Below are 21,515 nucleotides of genomic sequence, written 5' to 3'. Positions count from 1 at the left end.
ATTAATATCAGGGTATTGATGTTGACCATCAGTCATATTAACAAATAAACATCCACATGAATTTTGCAGCAACAATCAGGAATAATATGCATCATCCCTCCAGACGCTCCTCTTAAAGCTTTGATGTTTAGTTATAGTACCATCAGGCCAATCAGAACAAAGCCTCTAAAAAGCACAATCTCTCATGTTTTCAACCAAAAGAGGACCAGTGGTGTCTGAGATATTGTGTTTGAGTGGGGGGGGGAAAGGCTGGAATCTTCAAATGTGAGACAAAAATAAAGGTATCTGGGAAAGATGCCATTTCAGGAGGGCTTGAAGGCAATTCAAGCAACTTTGTCCAAAACCTGGAACAGACCATAAGGCGGTGCCAGGAAACTCCCTGACGGACCAGCTTCTATACTGACGATAGCCCAAAGATCCAGACATGCAGCGCAGCTCAAAAAGACCTCGTTAGGTCACAGCATTTTCTTGAGCCAACCGAAGCAGCTCTCTGTTTGTTAATGTATTATTTTAATTTGACAAGAAACCTCAGGCTGTCTATGCTTTAGCCTGAGGATAAGACTGTACATTATTTAGAAAGTGCCCCATTTTACAAAACATTTCTTGACAGCGCAGACCAACTGAATGTTTTTTGAGTAAGATGACACTATCTTGAAACAAGTCAAATACGTATTTTAAGATATCATCACTGAGCGAAAAAAAAAAACTTGAAACAAGCGAGGTAGGAGCTGGAGCAGTGCACTGGCAGTTTTTTTTTAATTTTTTATATCTGCTTTGAGGAAAGATAAGATTTTACTACAAATGTGGATTAAAAGGCTTGTTTGCAGTGTGTTTACGGCCTGGGTAGTCAAAGCTGCAGGAGCCACGGTTGTTGCAGCAGGTTTGAAGCCAGATTAGGTTTAATGGTCTTAACCATCACTCACTCTTCAGTCATTTAGCTGGAGCCCAGCATCATTTCAGCTCTCCTTCACTCTTCATCGCAGACCGCCTGCCGTGAAGGGACAGCATATGTCCTGTCATCTGTCCACACCATATGCCAAACCCATGATCATTTAAAGTCTCATGCCTTATTTGACATTTCCAGTCAGTGATGAAATGGCCAGAACGGAGATTGGCAAAGCCACAAAGATATTTGGCATATTGCATTCTCTCTTAGCCATTTCAGTTCATTGTTATGTCCAATTATCTCAGACTGTCCATCAACACAGGAGTCAAAGCCAAGTGTCAAATATTAAGGGCACCTTCATTATAAAAGTTTTACATGATCACTTTGACTCTACAAACTTTCCCTTCTACTTACATAAGATCTTTTCACATTAGAGTCAGTGTTGCTGTATGTGTGTTGATGTCTTTCTCTGACTTTGGGCAGTGTCTTGGAGAGTCCCAGCCGGCTAGATGAAGAGCACCGCCTCATCGCTCGATACGCTGCCCGCCTGGCAGCCGAGGCGGGAAACTCCACAGTGAGTGTCTCGCAGGACTGCCAGTGGTGGGCTTGAGTCAACCCGCATTTCACATCTAAAGCTTTGACAAGTTATTGTTAGGGGCCTCGTTGTGACTGGAGAACTCAAAGATTCAAGCTGCAGTGTAAAGACTACTCACGCGTACATGTCAGACTGTGTAACTATAAGTGCTTTAATTTCCCAGCAGTTTTATTTGTCCCATAAGGTTTTAGTTAAAAATCATCTGCTGTCAATATCTTGTTGTAGTAACATTTTTGGCAATCATGGTCAACGCTATGGCGACGAATACAAAATATGTTTTCTGTGACTGATTCACAACAAAATCCACATTACATACATACAATCCAAATTAGTAAAACTCTGACTGAACAGTAAACCTTGAGGCTGATGTTAATTAGAAAAAACTGCTGGATTACATGCTTTTTCTCTGGGAATCCCTCACACGTATGTAGGCAATTTGAATCCAGCGCAGGAATGGTAGACTCCGTCACTACCAATTAAAACTACTATATAGAGAGATAATTACAGAATGTGAATACATTAACGGCTATTAAAGAATCAAAAATGCATTTTGATTTTATAAAAATCTTAATGTTTATAACTTCAAAGGCCTTACAAACAATAAATAGTAATGACTAAATAAACACCATAAAGGTTCTTTGATACAAAGTAGAAGGTAGAAGCTTGTGTACATAAAAAGTTTAGGAGAGATGTTAACTTCAACTCCCAGGAACAGTTCGCTTAATGCAGAAAGGAATCATGTCGAGTTCCTTTGGATCTGTACTTTGCATCCCTTCATATGAAGGTATGACAGAAAGCTTTGGTGAGATGGAATGGCTCCCCGTTTATGCAGTAACATAATAAGTCTCCAGCTGAGTCATTACTGCTCACTATGTTCAGAAGGTAGCTGTTGCTGTTTGATTTTTGTTCTCCCACCGTTGTTAATGTCATACTATGCTAATTTTGTTTTTCAGCAACAATGTCCTCCAACAGATCTGGGCTTCAACTTTGATGCAAATAAGCAACAGAGACAGTTGATTGCGGAGCTGGAGAACAAAAACAGGTACAATTTATCATTTAAACACCGTAAACAAATCAGTACTGTTTAACTGAATGGTTGGCTGGTGGGTTTGTAGTGCTGTAGTATTGTTAGCCTAGTCAACTTCAATAAGCTACTGTACTTAAATATAGTTTCTAGGTACCTGTACTTTTCTTGAATATTTTTATGCCACTATATACGTGCAATCTACTATTTTTTACTCCACTGCATTAATCTGATAACTTTAATTACTAGTTACTTTGCAGTTTCAGACTTTACATGCAAAACATACCATATGCTTATAAAACTACTACAAGGTACTACAAATTTAAACAAGAGTTAGATGGGAAGATTGATACCACTTTCATATCTATCATATCAACGCGTTGATTAGCTTAGCTTAGACTAGAAACCGGGGGAAACAGCTAGCCAGATTTTTGGGCCGAGAGCAATAAATTCCAATGAAGTTTGTCACACTGAGTTTGACAGACAACCAGGGGAATGGAGACTAACTCTAAAACCCATATTTTGCTAGCTCTACCGCAACCAGGTACATTCAATGCTGCTCACTTGTTAGTGCATCACAAATAATAATAGTAAAATAGTATGAAAGCAGTTCTTCTACATGAGTAACACTTTTCCCTTTCCTAATGTCCATGGAAGCCCATTTTGCTAAAATAAATTAGTTTTGTATTTTTAAATACAATTTAGAATGTAAGATTTTGAAATTGTTGTATTACTTCAATTTCAGTAAATCCACACACTACCAGTCAAAAGTTTGGGGTCACTTAGAAGTTTCCATTGCACTCCATTATAGACATAAAACCAGCTGAGATCAGCTGCATTGTTTTTTAACCAGTGCAGAAGATCAGATTGCATTATGTGCTTATATAATTGCAAAAGTGTTATCCAATGTTAACTCTGTAGGTTTTAATAATTTTAATATTCTTTTTAGCATGAAATCAGATTAGTAAACAGAAGGGCCTTTGGAATTAGAAGTGGCCTACTGATTGACTAACTCATTGACTAACTCCTTCAGGGAGATCCTCCAGGAGATCCAGCGGCTGCGTTTGGAGCACGAGCAGGCCTCTCAGCCGACCCCAGAAAAAGCCCAGCAGAACCCCACACTTCTGACTGAACTGCGGCTCCTCAGGTATCATCTCTGCTAACACCACCACAAGCATCTTCTTCCCAACAACAGGAAGAAAGAGCCATATATAAGAACATCTAGTAGTGCAACCACTTCAGGGCTGTTAATATAGGCTTGACTCCTTCTTCAAGTCAAAATAATGGCCAGCTAATTCAGCTTTTTGTGAATTAGCTTCACCAGCAGCAGCCACAGCAGCAGCGTGGGCATTTATCATGCTGGCAGGGCGCTGAGACCCTTGGGTTCACTTCTTGGAAGAGACGTGTGACAGCTCGTGTTGCCCTGAATGACTCTTGTTTGTCTGGTTTTGCCTAAACAATAAATCAGCCGTCAGGTTTATGGTCAACAGTTGTGACAAAGATTCACGTTTTACGTTAATAACATTTAAAATTTACATTAGTTAAATGTTTTTTAACATAGATTATTGGCTACCAATCAATACTGGGTCACTGGAAACATTTATAGCAGAACTAGAAATGAGTTTGAATTATACTTCCTTACTCTTTGGCTTGTTAGAGGATTGTTGTACAGGCATCTAATTCTATATTTTATTTTTGAAACAGTAATACAACTGGGAGATACATTTATTCCACTTAATATTTTTCCTAGTTTAATTCAAAGATCTTTCACCTCATTGTGCCTGTTTGTGATTCAGGTTTTATACCAGGACATTATTGAGTAGTAATATTGCATCACAGACTGTGTGCTGTGTCGGGGGCCTGGCTGGACGGCTCTGATGTTGCCTTTATTCAGCCCGGAGATACACAACACAGCAGAGGGGTTTTACAGTCTGCAGATGTTTGTGAATTTTTGATAAGTCAACTCCAAACAGAGACGATTGCTGTAGCTCTTTGAACTTTTTTGCAAAATGCAGTTACTCATTGTGAACACCGGAGGGTGATAATAAGCCAGAATCCTAACCTAAAAGATGGCCAGATAATTACTGTCAAACTCAAGTTACCTGCGGGGGCCACTTTGTTCCCTGATAGCGGAAATACTGCTCTGCATTGTTAGAGTAGTGATTCTGCTGAGATTGTATTCCTGGAGAAAACATGAACATATAATCAATTGTTCTCCTCTCTTGAAATTGTCAATACACCAGGTCAACATTTTTGGTTCATTAAGAGACATTTAAGTGTCAGGTGCACCATAGTAAATCAGTCTTCTGTTAGCCACAAGTTTGAGTATTTATGTTGACCAGTATTGCAGCTATGTACAGCTTGTAAATGTTAAGTGTAGGGAAAATAAGCCCAAAAGTATTCTCCAATATTGTAGCCATGCTAAAAAAAACTGTAAAATAGTTATTGGTGGGCCAGATGTAACAGGAATGAATTAAACAGGGTGGGGCCTTTATGAAATTGTCTTAAATGCCAGATCTGGGTTCTTGGGAACTTTTCGACTCCTGGTTGAGGACAGTACTGTGGCCTGATGCAAATGATGTATGACTTCATACATTCAACATGCAGTGTCTGTGTCTGCAACAGATCCTTTAATTCTTGGACCCTAAGGTAAATCTGTTTAACAAATAAAAAAGTAAAACCGTAACACACGCATCTGTTTAAAAAATGTCTACAGGAAATAAAAGGTAATTGTGAAATACTACAAACATATATCCTCAAACTGCTCACTAAAAGTGGAAATTGATTCCCCAAACAATCAAGGCCCACTGCTTTGTTAAAGTACAGAGGTGTTTTCTTGAACAGCATGATGTCTACCTTTGAATTGTGTTTTATTACTGTCCGATCAAAGCAGAACTTCCTCTCTTGTGTATGACTGTATCCCCAAACTCTGTCTTCTGTTGCAGACACAGGAAAGACGAGCTGGAGAGGCGCATGTCGGCCCTGCAAGAGAGCAGACGGGAGCTGATGGTGCAGCTGGAGGGACTCATGAGGCTGCTAAAGGTATGACAACCGCTTCTTTCGAGAAGAATTAAGTGATAAAAAGGCCTCTAAATCAGTACTGATATCCAACTGTAGGATGGTGCATAAACATTAGGCCATTGTCCTAAATTAAAATAGCCTTTTTACAGGTTGGTTAGTGCTCATATAGTTTACATGATTCGGTTTTAAAGCTTGGTGGCATGTTTGATTGAATGAGACGTTGGCATGTTTAACTCTTTAAAACCAAGACATGGCAGTGATCTTAAGTTATGTTAATGTGCCGTATGGTGCATGCAGAAAACCCTTTCTTCTTTATCTTCTTCTTCCGCTACTTTAATTCTTTTGCTCTCACTCTTCTTGCTCTCTCTCTCTCTCACTGCTTACCTTTGCTGGCTGATAGGATGAGGAACAGAAGCAGGCTGTAAGTTGCCTTTAATTCAGTTTGCAAGGCTCAATACCTAGCTCTAGTCTCAGCACTTAGTTTAAGGTAACTGTGTCCCCCCCTTCACACAGATGTGATTGAAGGAAGTTTTAATAGATTTTAAGAAGGATGTTAGAAAAGATAATAGAATACCACTCTCTAACTGGCTTACAATGATCTAGTCCTTTTATCCGGGCTACTCCACAACATCCTTGCCAGCACTATTGGGGAGCTAAAACTACAGATTGTGACACAATCTATAAAATCAGTTTTCTCAGGTCCATGGTCAAAACAAGTTGAGAGAACTGTGTTTTTCTTAGCCCAAATGTCAGGAACCTGTTCCTTTCATCGGCACTAACAACCTCCCTTCTAATGCAACTGCAGTCTGGCCGGCCATCTGCTGCCTGGCCCCGAGCCATCAACATGGGCCTGCACCAGTCCCGGAGACACACAGTGATCCTTTCTCTGGGAGATATATCTCTCATCTCAGCACAGACCCCAGTCTCCCACCCACACATGCTTCTCATTACCCCCTCAGTGCAGTAAAGGTGAACTATAGACACACAGCCAGCCAATGTAGGATTTCCAGAAGGTTTTATCGCCTTTAAACCATTGTTTTTGTTTGTTCTCCCTATAAGGATGAATTTATTTTGGTCACATGTGTGTCTAAGTTTGTTTTTATAAAAGTAAGAAGCAAAAAGGTCATCTCTTCTCAAAGCTGCAATCTGTGATTGCATAACGGCATCTTCCATTAAAATGCAGTTGTTCCGGAATTGGCTTTATTGATGTAGAGATTAATTGGATTTTATCTCTCTATCAGAAGCCCAGATTGACTAGCGCCTTGCAGGTGGAAGATCCAATATGTCATGAAAATAACCTAATATGCCATGTTATCTGCTAAATATGCAACAGCAAAAATATGCCCGATAACATTGGTCAGCTAGTCTTTTTTGCACCTGTCATGGCCGAACACATACAAAATGATGTGTATAGCTCAGTCTTTTGATAATATAGTATGTATTTGCTGATGCAAATCAAGATTGCGGCCAACTCATGAACATCTTTGTGTCGTATTGTCTTATGTATTATAAGAAGACTACACTTGAGTTTAAAGGAATAGTGGGCCATTTGGGAAAATCTGATTTCTATTTTTCAAATAAGCATGTTTCTCAAAATGTCAAACTATTTCTTCAACATCTGTTTCAAGACTTACCGAGATGAAACAAGCTTCTAATGCGAGCGGAAAGGCTCAACAGTTGTTTTTCTGAAGGAACTGTAACTATCACGGGCGATTTTTTGTTACAGTCCCAGTCTGGAAGCTCCCCTCATTCCTCCCCTAGTCACGGTGCAGGTTGCTCCATGCCTATGCCCATTCGCTCCACCTCAGCTGGGTCCACCCCAACTCACACACCACAGGACTGCCTGGCAGGGGTGGGAGGGGATGTGCTTGAGGCCTTTGCTCAGGGTGAGTGTGCACCAACACCCCAAAGTGGTAGTTATTTAAGATTTGTAGTGTAATACATAGTATCTAAAACTGAATATAGATTGACAAACTACAAGATTAAATGCCCTTATATGTATTCTTTAGTGATAAAATAGAATGAGATATATATATATATATATATATATATATATATATATATATATATATATATATATATATATATATATATATATATATATATATATATATATATATATATATATATATATACACACACACACACACACACACACACACACACACACACACACACACAACACTGTAAAAGAAGTCGTACTGCATAATAAGTACATTTGATTTTTTAGCTACATTTTGTTGATAATATTTTAAGTACCATTTTAAATTCAGGACATGTAATGGAGTATTTAGGCTTTGGCTTTTCTACTTTTACTTAAGTAACGGATCCGAGTACTTGTTCCACACCTGCCACCAGGATATGCACTTCAAGTGCTCTTCCCTATTCACACGTATACATGATTACACTGCAAAACTAGAAACTCCATTTGTTTTTGATTTGGTAATGTCTCCATTTTCCAGGTGTACCTAGAAATCTTCGGAATGATCTACTAGTAGCTGCTGACTCAATCACAAACACCATGTCATCACTGGTGAAGGAGCTCCACTCAGGTAAGTCTATAACACGTTTCATAATTTGAGTCTGGTTGATCACATGGATTAAGATTTTGTTTCCTGGAATTAAACATGTTGCTGAGATATCTTTCTCCGCATGCTTGTCATTCTCACACCTGCTTCTGATTTCTTGCCCGTTTTTACATAGTGACCAAAAACATTGGGCCTCATTCACCAATATCTTGCTAAGGTTTTTCTTAATTTTGTTCTAAAGAACGTTCGGGGAATAAAGTCCATTGTTGCTAAAATCTCTGTTGTGGTTTTTTTTGACAGTTGATGACGTGGGAGTGGAAGAGGAGACCAACATGAGGAACGGTGGGGACAGAGGTAAGTCTACCTATGAGCCAGTCATACTGTTAAGAGGATGCCACTCAAAGACAGAATTATTTGTATTCATCATAAAGATTTTCCAAAACATAAACTTTTAGCTGGAGCATATTAACACAAAAAATGGAATTATAATGAATTACTATTATATTGTGCATATATAACATAGTAGGTAAGCCTAGTACATCTGTGGCTGTAATCATTTTATTTTACTCTTGAGATCAAAAGTTGCTTATCCTGATATTAAAATTGCTTTCTCATGAGAATGGGTACCTTTTTGAGAAAACAAGCTGTTTCCCAAAATGCCACAGCAGGTTGTTTTCTGTAGTTTACAGGATAAATAACTTGTTTTCATAATAAAATTAAAGGCCATTTTAATATGCTAATTATACCATTAATTTAAAAAAAATGATGTCAATGTTACAACGAGGTAATTAACCCGTCATAATGCATAAAAACAACCTGCTGTTATATCTTGGGAAACAACTTGTTTTCTTTAGATAAAAACATAATTAACTGATATACTGAGATAAGAGGATAATTAACTCATGATTTTAAGATAAGGGGATGAAGTAAAATGATTGCAACCACGGTTGTTCTTGCCATCCGTTTGTAATAATTTTATAAAAACAAGTTATGAAATGAAGTACATTTTCTGCAACTGGACAAAAAGTAGTTGGTTGTAATTATGAGGGCATTTGTTGGATTGGAAGAGTTGGCTGCACCTTTATTAGCCAATAAAATACTTCTTTTGTTCTCCTTATCGTGAGTGTCTGTTACAACCCTTCATCCAAAGTGGCAAGGCACCATGGCAGAGTCATTTATATATATATATATTTTTTTTTTTTACAACTTAATTCCGACTATGCAAGCTGTCAGCCCCAATAAATGTGCTCTTCTGTGTGTGTATCCAGGCACATTGAGAGTACAGAAGCACTGAAGGCAAGAGGACACCATTCCACCCTGTAAGGACATACAGTCATCAACTGGGAAGAATCAGTAACAACAACAACAACAACAACAACAACAACCCCTGGCATTAGCACGTAGAGTAATGCATGCTGTAATCTAACAAGATTTCACTATGTGAAAAAAACGTCTCTTCACACCTTGCAGGTAGCAAGATGTGTCTAATTAGCGAGTGTCTATGTTGTCCTGTAAACAAAATCTGCTGTAATTACCCAATGATTTCCCTCATGACTGCTAAGGAATGGCTTGCTGTGCGCCCCCCCCCTGTTCCATTGCAGCAGATCATTCTATATATAAAATACTACAAACACATGACCACGGGAACGCCCCGACATGAAGGCGACAACATGTTCCCTGTTGTTGCTTTTGTATGATTAGCGCTAGTGTTTTTTTTCTCCTTTTTTATAATTTCTGCATGAAGTTGCACTCAAGTCTGGATTTAGGTACTGTACCACGCTATGCCAGCTCTCTGTGGGATTTATAGTGATAGCTGGGGTGTCAGAAGTGTCTTGCCTCAGAATTCACGCTGAGTGTGTTTACTTGCAAAATCATATTCTGAAGTTTGTTAAGAACAAAACAGAATTCTGGATCTGCTACACTGTCAATTAATAATAGTTTGACATTTTGGGAAATACACTATAATTCGACTATTGTCTAGGAGTTGGATAAGATCGATGGTATTTCCCATATTTGTGCATCAAATGTGAAACTTGAGCCAGAAGATTAGAAGAAGGAGGTTAGCATAATTTAGCATAAAGACTGGAATTGGGGAAACAACTAGCCTGGCTAAGCTTTCTAAGGTAACAAAATCCACCTATTAGCGCCACTAAAGCTCAATAGTTAACATGTTATATCTTCTTTGTTTAATTCTTACAAAACCAAAGTGTAAAAACAACAAGTTGGGATGTTACATGATGTCACATGCTGGATTAAACAAAAGGAGATATAGCCGGGCAAGCTCTTTTCCCCTGTTCCCAGTCTTTATGCTAAGCTAACCTATCTGCTTGTTCTGCTTTCTCACAAAATGTTTTTCACAAAAAAATCCTTTAATCATTTAAAAAAAAAAATGAAATTAGTTGGTTGCACCTCTTTCTAGGAGACAGTGGTGTTTCCATTATAATTTTCTTTCTATGAATATGTGCAGCGATATCTGTTATTACAGTATAAAGACGCACATAGGATACTTATCTCCATGCAGACCATAAAAAGGAATAATAGGTGGCATCCAGAATACTGCATGCATGTAAACACACCCAGTGAGTCACATACTGTACTGCTGCTACTGTGCTCTTGTTGAGCCCCCCTTCCAAATAAGAGGGCTGTGTGATTAAAGGAAACCAAGGGGCCCTACACACACAATGAGCCCAGTTGCTGTTTCCTGCCTGTGAAAACCTAACTGAACACACCTGACTAGCTGGCAGCCTCAGTATTTATTGTTTTAAAAGTGTAGGGAAGCACCTCAGGATGTTTAAATAGTAATGAATTAGGCATTGAGTTTTAGTTGTCGGTTACAAAATGAGCATGTACACAGTACGTGAGGACATGAGGTTGTAGTGAGCAAAGTAGGAAATGCTTTGATAGCTTTATCTAGTTAACGAAGTGATAATGACCATGTGTATGTGCAATGAAGGTTGGTGCTCAGGGACTGCAGAGCTACTCTAGTTAAATATGGTAGTACTGTCCTTTGACTGCTAGATGTTTTTGGCCACAGATGGAGAGGTTAAAGGTCAATGATGATTAAAAATGTAGTTTCATTCCAAAACACAACCACTGTTCACAATTAAATATTGCTTGTGGTCCCTGCTGTAAGATTTAGTTGAAAAGTTACTAACGTAGTTTATTTTAAGTTAATATCCCCAGTCAATTTGTGAATTGGAATAGGAATGAAACTCTTTAAATAAATAGAGGAAAACAACAGCAAGTGGTTAAAGCTGGGTAAAGAATGTGGCTCATTAGGAGAGGTTTTTCTTAAGTGCTATATGGTGAAGCATGTTGTTGGATATAGTTTTGTCTGTGTGTGAATTTCTGTCTTTCATGGGAAAGCAAAGAGATCAGTTTGGTACAGAGGTAGCTGTCAACCAGAGAGGATGTTTATTTAGAGTAAGGTCTAAGTCATCTTTACATTTTTGTCTTCTGGTTCAATGTTTTTTGTCCTTCAGGGTAGCCATTCATCTCATATAAAGAGCAATGTTTGGTTTTTAGTGAATGCAATGTGATAAAGGTCTGGGAGCAGTTTTGGAGTAAATGTTCTGCTCTGAAAGGAAGTTAAACCTGACTGAATCGAACTAAAGAGCATGAACGGTTTGTTTTGAGATCTGTACAGTAAGCCTATCCTCTAAGCTATAAGTATAAGGTTTAAACAACCTGTTACACTGTGTCAAGACAAAGAACAAAAAGAGGCTCCTTTGTTACATTTTAAATGTGCTGTTTTTATTCAGTTATCATTATTGTTTAGTATTAGTGGAGTACAGTCAATGTAATGAGTTTGTCAAAGCAGAGAATCACGTGCGCACTCGTGCTTGCATTGTCACCCAAGATCTATATAAAGAAAGCAGAAACTATGAAGGACCACTGCTGTCAAAACAGTTCAGTAGGAAAAGGTCCCGAAATGAATCAAATTCAGAGGTAAAAATGTAAAGACTTACTGTCTTCCCCTTCACTCTGGCCACACATTTGAATTATTTTCATTCTTTCAGTTTGTGCCTGTAGCTGTTCTGTAAAAGTGTTGTATAAAAGTAACCATTCAGCAAATAAGATCATCTATCAGCCTTTAGGTCTGTCACTCTGTACAGATTTTGTTTGTTTATTTAATGTGTTTTGGGGAAATCTCCAGCTCAGCCTTTACATTTGTGCCAAACTGTTTGCAGATATTGTGTGTCATACAAATGGCAGGTATATATCAAAGTATATCTGTATTAGTATGGTGTTGTTGCCCATAGTTTACTCACAGAATGCCTGGAGATGTTGAAAGTTAATGGTTTCCACTGCTGGCAAAAAAACATTTAATAATTAATAAAGACAAACCACACAATCCAAATCTACTGATAGGCTCACTCTTAGCCAACATGGAGGCAGTATACCCAGTCACAACAACTCGGTGTCACACAGATAAAACACAGCCGGTCACACAGAGGTGCATACATTGTGAGCCTTTTATTGTTTGCAGGGAGGAAATGTGCAAAGAGGAACAACCTTGACGGCAACGCTCCCCTGATGTTATTTATCTATGTATGTGTTCTGTACGGTTATGCTTCTGGTACACATTTGTTTCTCATGTTGATTTATAACAGTCTTATGTCACAAAGCCACTGTCTTTTGTAAATAAATCAAATGTGAGATATATTAAAAAGATTTAAAATATGGCTTTGACTGCTCATGTCATGATTGTTGGTGTCATTTTTTTAATCATCACTAAAGGTTTTATCATTATCAAACATGCATCATTTTTTGTGTTGGAAAATAACAAAGTACATTTTAACAGTAAGTGTAATTTTGTAAGTACTTATTCTTTATATTTTCCTTTTTTTAAGTTGCATTGTTATTGATTAAACTATCCAGAAGTATATACAATAAAGTAGCTAACTTTTGCTAGATATTGACCGGCTACAATAAAATGCTGTTTACACAATAAAGCATCAATAATTTCTTTCCAATGCTCAAATTGATGTAACAAATGATATAATACTCTGGAAGCAGGCATTCTGTTGCATAATGAGTACTTTAAGTTATTAAAGCGTAAGTAAGTCTGAATATGGGCCTTGTAATGGAGTTTTTATACATTGTTGTATTGACACTTTTACTTTAATACCAGAGTCATTCTTTTACCAGCGAGGTATTGTCTGTTCCCCCAATGCCGTTTATGTGTTAATTTTCCGGCCAGATATAAGTGTGTGTGTCTGTAGAGTGATTTCTGATTGAGACCTCAGCTCAAAATAAGCTAGAAAGAGCAAATGTGCTCAAAATCTCGTTAAAATTGTTTGTTTTACTTATGGACATTGAGATACATTAAATCTTTAAATCCAACTTGTCCTTCACAAGCTTCCTTATTTTCAGCTTCTTTTAAACACAAACTGTTTCTCCCAACAGGTCAGACATGAAAGGATGCCCTTTCCTGCTACACCTACAGACCTAAATCCCAAACTGGCTTTTTATCTGTTGCATCAGGCACCCACCATGACAAAAAAAAACAATATAGGGGAAATGAGGTTGAGACACTTTGAGAGTCACTATCAGCATCCTCCTCGGTGGGTTTCTAGGAGACAGATTTTTCACCAGCCAGTAGCAGACCGTGCTGCTGCTGAGGCTGCTGTCCTCAGATGAACCACTTCAGTGCCACTGACTCAATTAAAAAGAGGAGACGCAGCAGCTTCCAAATCAGTGAACCACATCCGCCTCCTGCACATATCCTCACTTTCTCTTCTTGCCCTTAAAGAGCACTCAATCTGCCTTACACTGCACTGCTCTGTGAGCCTTTAACCCTGCTGCATCTGCAACGTTTACCTCACTGTGTCTCCGACTAGTGGGCGTGTAAAGGATAAGTTAATTGCAGCAGTAGGCTGCAGTAGGGTTAATGGAATTAATGTGATAAGAGATTGGATATCTTGTTCTAGCTGCACTCTAAGAAATGAAGTAAAGATGTGCTAGATTTAGATCCTGCTCAGAGGATAGAGTCTATGAGACTGCACGAGATGAGCTACATGCTCCTACATCCATTTTGATTTACAGATTTTTTTTTTTTAAGTAGTTCAGTGTTATTATGTCGTTGTTACAAAGCAAAACAAAGCAAAGCTGTGCAAAATCACCACTACGGCAGTAATTGCATCCCTCGCTTTTATATACTGTATTTTTCTCATTTCTCATTCTTATAAAGCAATAACAATACTGGAGAAACAAAAGGATCTAAGTTGAATTTGACATAGCCTGATTAAAGGCATGGTATACTTTAAGGCAAGGCATAAGGTCTCTTATGCATGTTTCTTATTGGTGGCTTGTGTTCAAATAAAGAAATTCAAGTTAAACTTTGTCCAAACCACCAAAGTTTCTGTGCACTAAAGCACAAGAATGTCTTGATGTACTGACAGTAACATTATATTTTGTAATTGGCTACAATGTATACTTGATAAGCAGCATCACCAAACTACAAGTCTTTCCATCTTCTGTTTTGCTCTCAGATGGTTTTACTTTCTGAATGAGTGATGCTTGCTTTAATCTTGATTGCACTCTTTATCGTTTCTAAATGAATCCGATTTATCAATCACAGCAAACATTTTTACTTTTACTACAGGAAAAGCACAGGTGTCGAAAATAACATTAATGATGGTTCCGTTCCAGCAATTCATGCAACGCAATGCAGCAATAAACAGTGTTAATTACAGCTGTGTTTAATAAGTAAAAATGTCTGCTGAGAAAACCATCAATTCAACCCGAGATAGGATAAGAGGACACTGTACTATATCAGAATCAGAATCCCCCAAAGGGAAACTCTGTGTTGCAGTTGCACAAATATTATAAATAGAGTAGAAATACAAATAAAGAAATATAAGGAATTGGATATGTACATAAAGTTATTATACATTATTTACATAATTAACATAATTAAGGAATTTCAGTGGTGAAAAGTAAAATAATAATATCCCTGAACATATATCAGGAGTGGCGACAGCCAAAGAGGATAGAGTACAACATAGAAATACATGAAAAGCAAACAAATTTGAATGACAAAGCTACGTCAAAAGTGTACAAATGTAACCAACGTGGTGCAAATGTAAGAGGTTTGTGCAAATGTCAGTAACATAAAGCCCTAAACTACTCTGTATGAACTCAACAAACAACAACTGGCCTACACAATAGTACATAAGCTGAGTACTAACACAGTAATGTTGTACTGCAGTGTGAGTGTGTGGAAGAGAAATTAGATTAAAGGTTTACATTCATGTCAGGAGCTATATGTGCAATGTAGTATTACGAGAACATTAACTGTGGAAAGCACATGTTTAGCTTCAATAGGCCTCAAAGCTGGCCTGAGGCATCAGCTAATTACATGGCTGTTTAGGGACCTCAGCCACCAGGGGGCCCATAAATGCAGCAAATTAAAATGGGAAAGTCTCCTCAGGTTCCTGTGTTCATTTTGTCACCATTTAAATAAAATCACTATGTGTGTTAAACTTCTATAATTTATGCACATACTAAAGCTGCTCTGTGTATTAGTTGTAGTTAATAGTAAATGAATTATTGTTGTACATGCGCACATATGCACCATGCAAAGATCATTTGAGAAACATAAAACTTGTAACCTAGTTTAGTTAACACAATTCCCTCTTAGATTTTAACATAGCTGATATGGACTGTTGTTTGACAATGAAATACACATGTGGCGGGGGGGACAATAGTCTTTGCACACAGGTCCAGTGTTTATTTTTGCCTTGAGGTCACATCAGAGGGGCCACATTGGTACTTAGGGGGCTCCTGGGCCCCTCTCTGGTTTAATAGGTTTAAATATTAGGCACACAAGTGGCGCTACGCTACTGCAGACTTTCAACCCTTCTGAAGCGAGTCATAGGGAGGATTTACCTGAGACTGGTAACAGGGACCTCAGAGTACTTCTGCCTTTTATCTGCAGCATGTACTGTACTGCAGTGCAGCAAAATTGCACTTAATTTAGGGGATAATGCTAGCAGTAGCAAGATAGCTTGGTTGGAAGAACACTGAACAAGACATTTTTAGGCTTTGATGAAGTAAAAACACACAGTGAGAGGGTCTAAGTTTATGACAAAAACACCCCAAAACAAGTCCAGGTGAATGTTAATATACACAGTGCCATGGACAAGGATTGCTAAACCTCTGTCCTGATTGACAGGTCAACACATAGCCACGCCCTAAATCAACCCCTTCTTTATTGTCAATTTAAAAATGAATAGGACCATCATTTTACAAAATGGTGTATTGAAGAAAACTTGAAACTAGCAATTGAGGCCATTAACTTATTAGGAAAATGTTTATCAAGGTAATAAATCAAGTGAGAAGTAGCATTTTCCATAGAATACTATAGAAACTGACTCCTTTTTTCAACCAGTGGAATCGCCGCCTGCTGGAAATTAGATAAAATGCAGGTTTAGGTTTAAAGTGCCCATATTATGAAAGAATCCCTTTTTCTGGGATTTGGGGTGTGATTTTGTGTATCTGGTGCTTCCACATGCATGCAAACTGTTTTGAGTGTGATATGGTTACTGAATGTGCTCTGCCCCGGGTCTCTGGGTGAGCTGTTCAAAATCTGCACGGCCTTCTACGGCACTAGCGAAGACGAGGTGGCTAACCTTAGCACATGCTAGCATGCTAGCACGTTCTTAATGACGAAACACTGCTACAACACACACTAGTTCACCATAATCTCCAAAAGAACTACTTTTATGTCCCCTGTCCCAGCTAATCCTGCCTTGTACTGACCAAAATTGGAGAAAGAGTTATCTAGCTGATGTGATCTTACCTAGCTACTGAGCATGTGCGACTCGCAACGAAGATAGTATAGAAGTAAGATGTCTCACTCTGTAGCTAAAAACATGTGATATGTTTCACTCTTTAGCTAAAACAGGAACTGCAGCATGGTGTTTATTTGAAAAAGGAAACAATGTAAACCCACTCTGGTACAACCTCAAAATACAATTATAAACCTGAAAATGAGAATAATATTGGTGCTTTAAGGCGCATATTGGCTGAACTTTTCAGGCCTGGAAGCTTTGTCCATTATTTTTTACAGTCTATGCTTTGGACCTCTGTTTTATCCCTGCGTTTATTGTTTATTGTTATTTATATGTCAAATAAATATGACATTGACTCCAAAAATTAAAAAAAAAATCAATTAATTAATAGGGATTTTTTTTTAGGGAATTTCACTAGTGTTTTTCCCATGCCACTGGGTTCCTGAGAGGAAGTTATCAATAAGAAATCTACATGTACGCATTAGGGGGGGTCCACCTTTGCCCCTCTGCACACTGTGATAGGGGCAGTCTTTAGGACCCAGTGGCAGCCAACAGACAGTCTGCAGGCCCCTGCAGTGAGAGCGGTGCAACTGGAAGAGAGCTGGCCGGTTGGGGAGGTGGAGGACGGGGAGAGAAGAGGAAGGAGGCTCCGGGAGCAAGCGAGACAAAAAGGGTCAGGCCTGGGACTTGGGAAAATCGGTAACGAACACACAGCGAGCATTTAAATCTGTTTAACCCGGCACTACTAACCGCGCAGGAAGGGTAACCTTTACTGTATGTGAACGAAAACGTGAAAGCCATGAGAGCGGAAGGCGCTCGATGGAAATGGGGGAAATAGCGATTTAGGGCTTGTTTTTTGCAGATGTGCTGATTGGAGATCGCGCTGTGTGCTTGAACTTGACCGAATTTACAGCACGGACGGGACCACGGCTCCTGAAAACATTGGCCTCATTAAAAAAATATAACGGGGATTTATAATTGAGTGTCTGTGGCCTGTAAAAGAGCCACAATCCCCTGGGTCATATTGCAGACTCCCCCTGCTGTAAAGACGTCTAAAACTTCAATTTCTAACGCATAGACACAGTGAATGGTAAATGTAAGTCAGCCGCTCGCAGTAATGTAATATGTATGACCTGGATGTGGCTTGATGCGCGTGGAAATGCGGTGACATTAAACGCGTGTGGGGCCCAACAATAAATTATTTTTTTAAGATAACACGTTCTGGTTTTTGCCTGCAATTACTTTTTAAATGCGAATTTTTACAACAGTCTATACCTTTTAAATTAATCAGAACCGGCTGTCATTATTCTTGTCTTAGAGGAAATGTAAGACATCCTATATGAATATAGGCTAGATATTAGATATATAAGGGTCATGTTATTTTTGGTAGATAGGTACATTTCCACGAGTGCAACAGTGTAACCCAGTGCGCATGGCTGACTGCTAGAGTAACTTTAACCCAGCCACTTAAGGTGAAATTAAATATTAATACAAAAAGATTTCTTTAGCAGCGTTATTCAGGTTATTTGGCGCACAGTGGCAGCAATGTAATGTTGACATCCATGTGGTGTAAAACAAAAGTGTTCTTGGCCCTTTAGGAAATAGTAGCTATACAGAATCCGACAGAAGCCTGTGAGGTTCCTAAACATGACATGCACTCAACAAAGGAAAGCTGTTATTTAAAAAGAGCCTCATTATGACAGAAAGATACATTTAACCAAAGTGATTTAAAACTCTGGACTTACTGCACTTGAAACTCTGCATCACGACACTAATGCTAAGCTAAAGTGAATCTAATGAACAACTTGATTGTCACTTTTCTTTCTTTATCTTCCAGGAGAGCGGAGAAGAAGAAGGATCATCTCTTTTTTTGTTCCTTTGAGTTTATTTTTCACCTCATCTACATCGCCCCCATTATTAGATATCACCCATAGACTCGATGATGCCGTCCAACACTGTCACCAACACCACTGCATTTAAAGGCTCAGGCTACACTGATTCACCTGGAAACAGAATGGTAAGAAACACGTGTCAAATATAAAAGTGTGCCTCAGAAATCTCCCTTCAGGTATTTATGAGACTCCTCTGAAGCTTGGCATGTTGCTGAATGACTCGGGATTTCTCAACTTTATAGCTAGTGGGTTTACAGAGTTCATTCAGTCATGTATTTGAAACCCTGGAGCAAAGCTGTTGATTAATTTGAGTCTCCATCGCTTCAAAATGCAATTTTTTTGAAAGCCCTCACTCACTCACCAGATTTAAAAGGAGATTAGTCACTCCCGGGCTTATGCACCAAGGGTGTAGTATAGTGTGCCTTTTAGTATTTTTCCTGTGCATGCATTATGATTTGTGCGTTTTTTTTCAGACTATCATTTGTTAGTGTTATTACTTTGATCTCGCATCAATGTAAAACTGAAATAAGAGCAATGAGGTTTGTACAGTCACTTCAGGTCAAAGCCCGTTAAAACCATTCCCAATTTTACGAATGAGCAAAATAATCAATCTGTCAAGCTAATGCCTTCCTGATCTCTGCAATCTTAGGACTTACTGGGGTTGCATCCAGTCCTCCTGTTTATTGAAGAAATAGTCTGATTTTTACTTTAGAATCTAACAGCATGTGGACTGCCATGTCACCTTTCCTGATGCAGACAGACTCATTATTACAGTCTGTGCGTAACTGCAGCATCACTGATGCTCACACAGAGGCAGCGATAGCAGCATCACTGAGGCGGCTGTGGCGAGCTGCAGCTCAATTATGTGACATTCGCTGTTGTAATGATGGTTGGTGACGTGGGCGTTGGCTGGTGTAGGTTGATCTGGAGCTGGAATGGCTCTCCGGCTTTTTTACTGGGGGGGTGGGGAGTGGGGGGGGGGGGGGGGGGGGGGGGAGAATCTGTCCTTTTCCTCTACTTTCCCATTACACAGTACTGCCCTTAGTCTTGTTGCCTGGCAACAGACGTTGCCTTAAATAACCGGCAACCCAGATGGAAATAGTGCAGAGAATATTGATAATGTAGGGTTCACTCGAGGCAACAACAAATCATATTTCAGGCCTTTCTGTTTTTTTATACAGAAAATATGAGGGTAAAGTGTGTGTGAAAATGGCGTGTTATTTCCATTCAGTGTGCCTAAGCACTTGGGTTGGGAATTGGATGAACGGCGTGGTGTATGTAGGCTGTTCCTGCAGAGATAGCCAGGCACCAATGAATTGTGTCATCCATGTAAGTGGTTCCCAAATGAGCCTGCACACCAGGCTGCATTCAAAACATGCTATTATCTATGCAAATTCTGCCGCCCTGTAAGGAAAAGACCGAAGCACCAGGCTCTCTATTAGTAATCACACAATAAACCCGACACAGTCTGCAAAACACAAAAGCATCAATATCTATATGTATTTCAAATAACCTTCTAAAGGCTTGGCGGTGACCTCAGTATCTTTATGCAGAGGTTCATTGATGAATATGATATTTTTCCAGCGATATTCATTAATTATAACCCTGTGCCCATTAATCACAGCATCAGTTACTCTTATCACATCTTTTTCTTTATGCAAATCACTTAATCTGGGACACTAATGGTTGATGGATTTATTAACACTCTCAGGACGTAACATGGCCTGACCTTTGAACTTCCTGCCTGTGTTTATTAACCTGCTCCATCTTTTAAAAGGGTAGGTCTGTAAGTTCTGCAGCTTCAGTTGAGTGTTTTAAGAATGTTTATATGGTATGTTTGCCTTCAATGGACAGAGAAAGGAAGGTGATGAGATGTCACAAGAATCACAATGAAGTTTATTACCAAGTAAGTTTGGTGCATACACTAAACACATTAAGAGGCAATAAAAAAATAAAAGCAAAGTACTTCAACAGTCAAGAACATAAATTTAGACAGATAAACGTACAATAAAAATATGAAAAAGATATTAAAATACTATAACCAAATATGTAAAGTATAACTGTTGAGAGTTGGACAGCTGCACAGTATTGTGCAGGACATGCAAAAGTATTTATCGGGGGTGTGCACAGGTTCACAGAAAGGTCCCTGGCTGGTGTTACTATGTATACTTTGACCCCTCAGATTGTGTGATCAGGAATTTTGGTTGCACGTTTACCATGTCAAAAGCTGTAGTTTTATTCCTCTTACCAAAAGAAGTCACTCTCTAGTTAGTTGGTTGTGTTATTTATTGTGCCATGCACGTACAAGTGAACAACTCACATGGACTTCTATAAGACCAAAATACTAATAATTACTATTATACTAATAATGTACTGTTACAGTTGTAAAAAAACAATTGTCAGACATTGTAATTGTATTAAGATATGTTTAGTTTAGTGCTGTCAAATATTTAGTTGTGATTAATCGCATTAATGTCATAGTTAACTCAGATTAAATCACACATTTTTATCTATTCTAAATGTCTCTTTAATTCTTTATGTCCCATTATTTTTTCTCACTTTAATGCTCTTATCAACATGAACAAGTGGATTGGCTTGCTTTGTCTAAATGTTTTTTATTGAAAACAACAGTGGCATATAGCCTACTGTAGTGTTTAATTTCACATTAACATTCACACTTGGAGCAAATAATCTCTCACACAGTGTAAAACTTTCCATCAATAAAAGGGGAAAAAAACAATACTTTGACGAGGGGGGGGGGGGGGGGGGGG

The 21,515-nt window shown here is 38.7% G+C and overlaps 2 protein-coding genes across 15 annotated transcripts in view; both read left to right on the top strand.

The window, feature by feature from the left end:
- Positions 1-10,170, top strand: part of dtnbb (dystrobrevin, beta b) — a 33,963-nt gene extending 23,793 nt beyond the window's left edge. For 5 of the 7 annotated variants that reach the window (XM_034858480.1, XM_034858479.1, XM_034858483.1 and 2 more), the window contains 9 exons: positions 1,370-1,460; positions 2,435-2,523; positions 3,539-3,652; positions 5,451-5,547; positions 5,927-5,947; positions 7,253-7,412; positions 7,989-8,078; positions 8,355-8,408; positions 9,323-10,170. In XM_034858480.1, coding sequence (XP_034714371.1) covers positions 1,370-1,460; positions 2,435-2,523; positions 3,539-3,652; positions 5,451-5,547; positions 5,927-5,947; positions 7,253-7,412; positions 7,989-8,078; positions 8,355-8,408; positions 9,323-9,348 — 742 coding nt within the window. In that variant the 3' untranslated portion in view covers positions 9,349-10,170. The remainder of the gene's footprint in view (positions 1-1,369; positions 1,461-2,434; positions 2,524-3,538; positions 3,653-5,450; positions 5,548-5,926; positions 5,948-7,252; positions 7,413-7,988; positions 8,079-8,354; positions 8,409-9,322) is intronic. The other 2 variants (XM_034858484.1, XM_034858482.1) reach the window with 1 other exon arrangement.
- A 7,231-nt stretch (positions 10,171-17,401) lies between these two features.
- dnmt3ab (DNA (cytosine-5-)-methyltransferase 3 alpha b) overlaps positions 17,402-21,515 on the top strand; it is a 45,983-nt gene continuing 41,869 nt past the window's right edge. For 2 of the 8 annotated variants that reach the window (XM_034858461.1, XM_034858458.1), the window contains exons 1-2: positions 17,407-17,551; positions 18,690-18,869. In XM_034858461.1, the coding sequence (XP_034714352.1) occupies positions 18,792-18,869 (78 nt within the window). In that variant the 5' untranslated portion in view covers positions 17,407-17,551; positions 18,690-18,791. Of the gene's footprint in view, positions 17,552-18,689; positions 18,870-21,515 lie in introns of those variants that run through there. The other 6 variants (XM_034858465.1, XM_034858464.1, XM_034858462.1 and 3 more) reach the window with 6 other exon arrangements.

This window comes from Etheostoma cragini, chromosome 20 (genome assembly GCF_013103735.1).
Source record: "Etheostoma cragini isolate CJK2018 chromosome 20, CSU_Ecrag_1.0, whole genome shotgun sequence".
In the NCBI taxonomy this organism is placed as follows: domain Eukaryota; kingdom Metazoa; phylum Chordata; class Actinopteri; order Perciformes; family Percidae; genus Etheostoma; species Etheostoma cragini.
The sequence above is the reverse complement of the archived record's forward strand: the minus strand, read 5'-3'. Positions and strand labels throughout refer to the sequence as shown.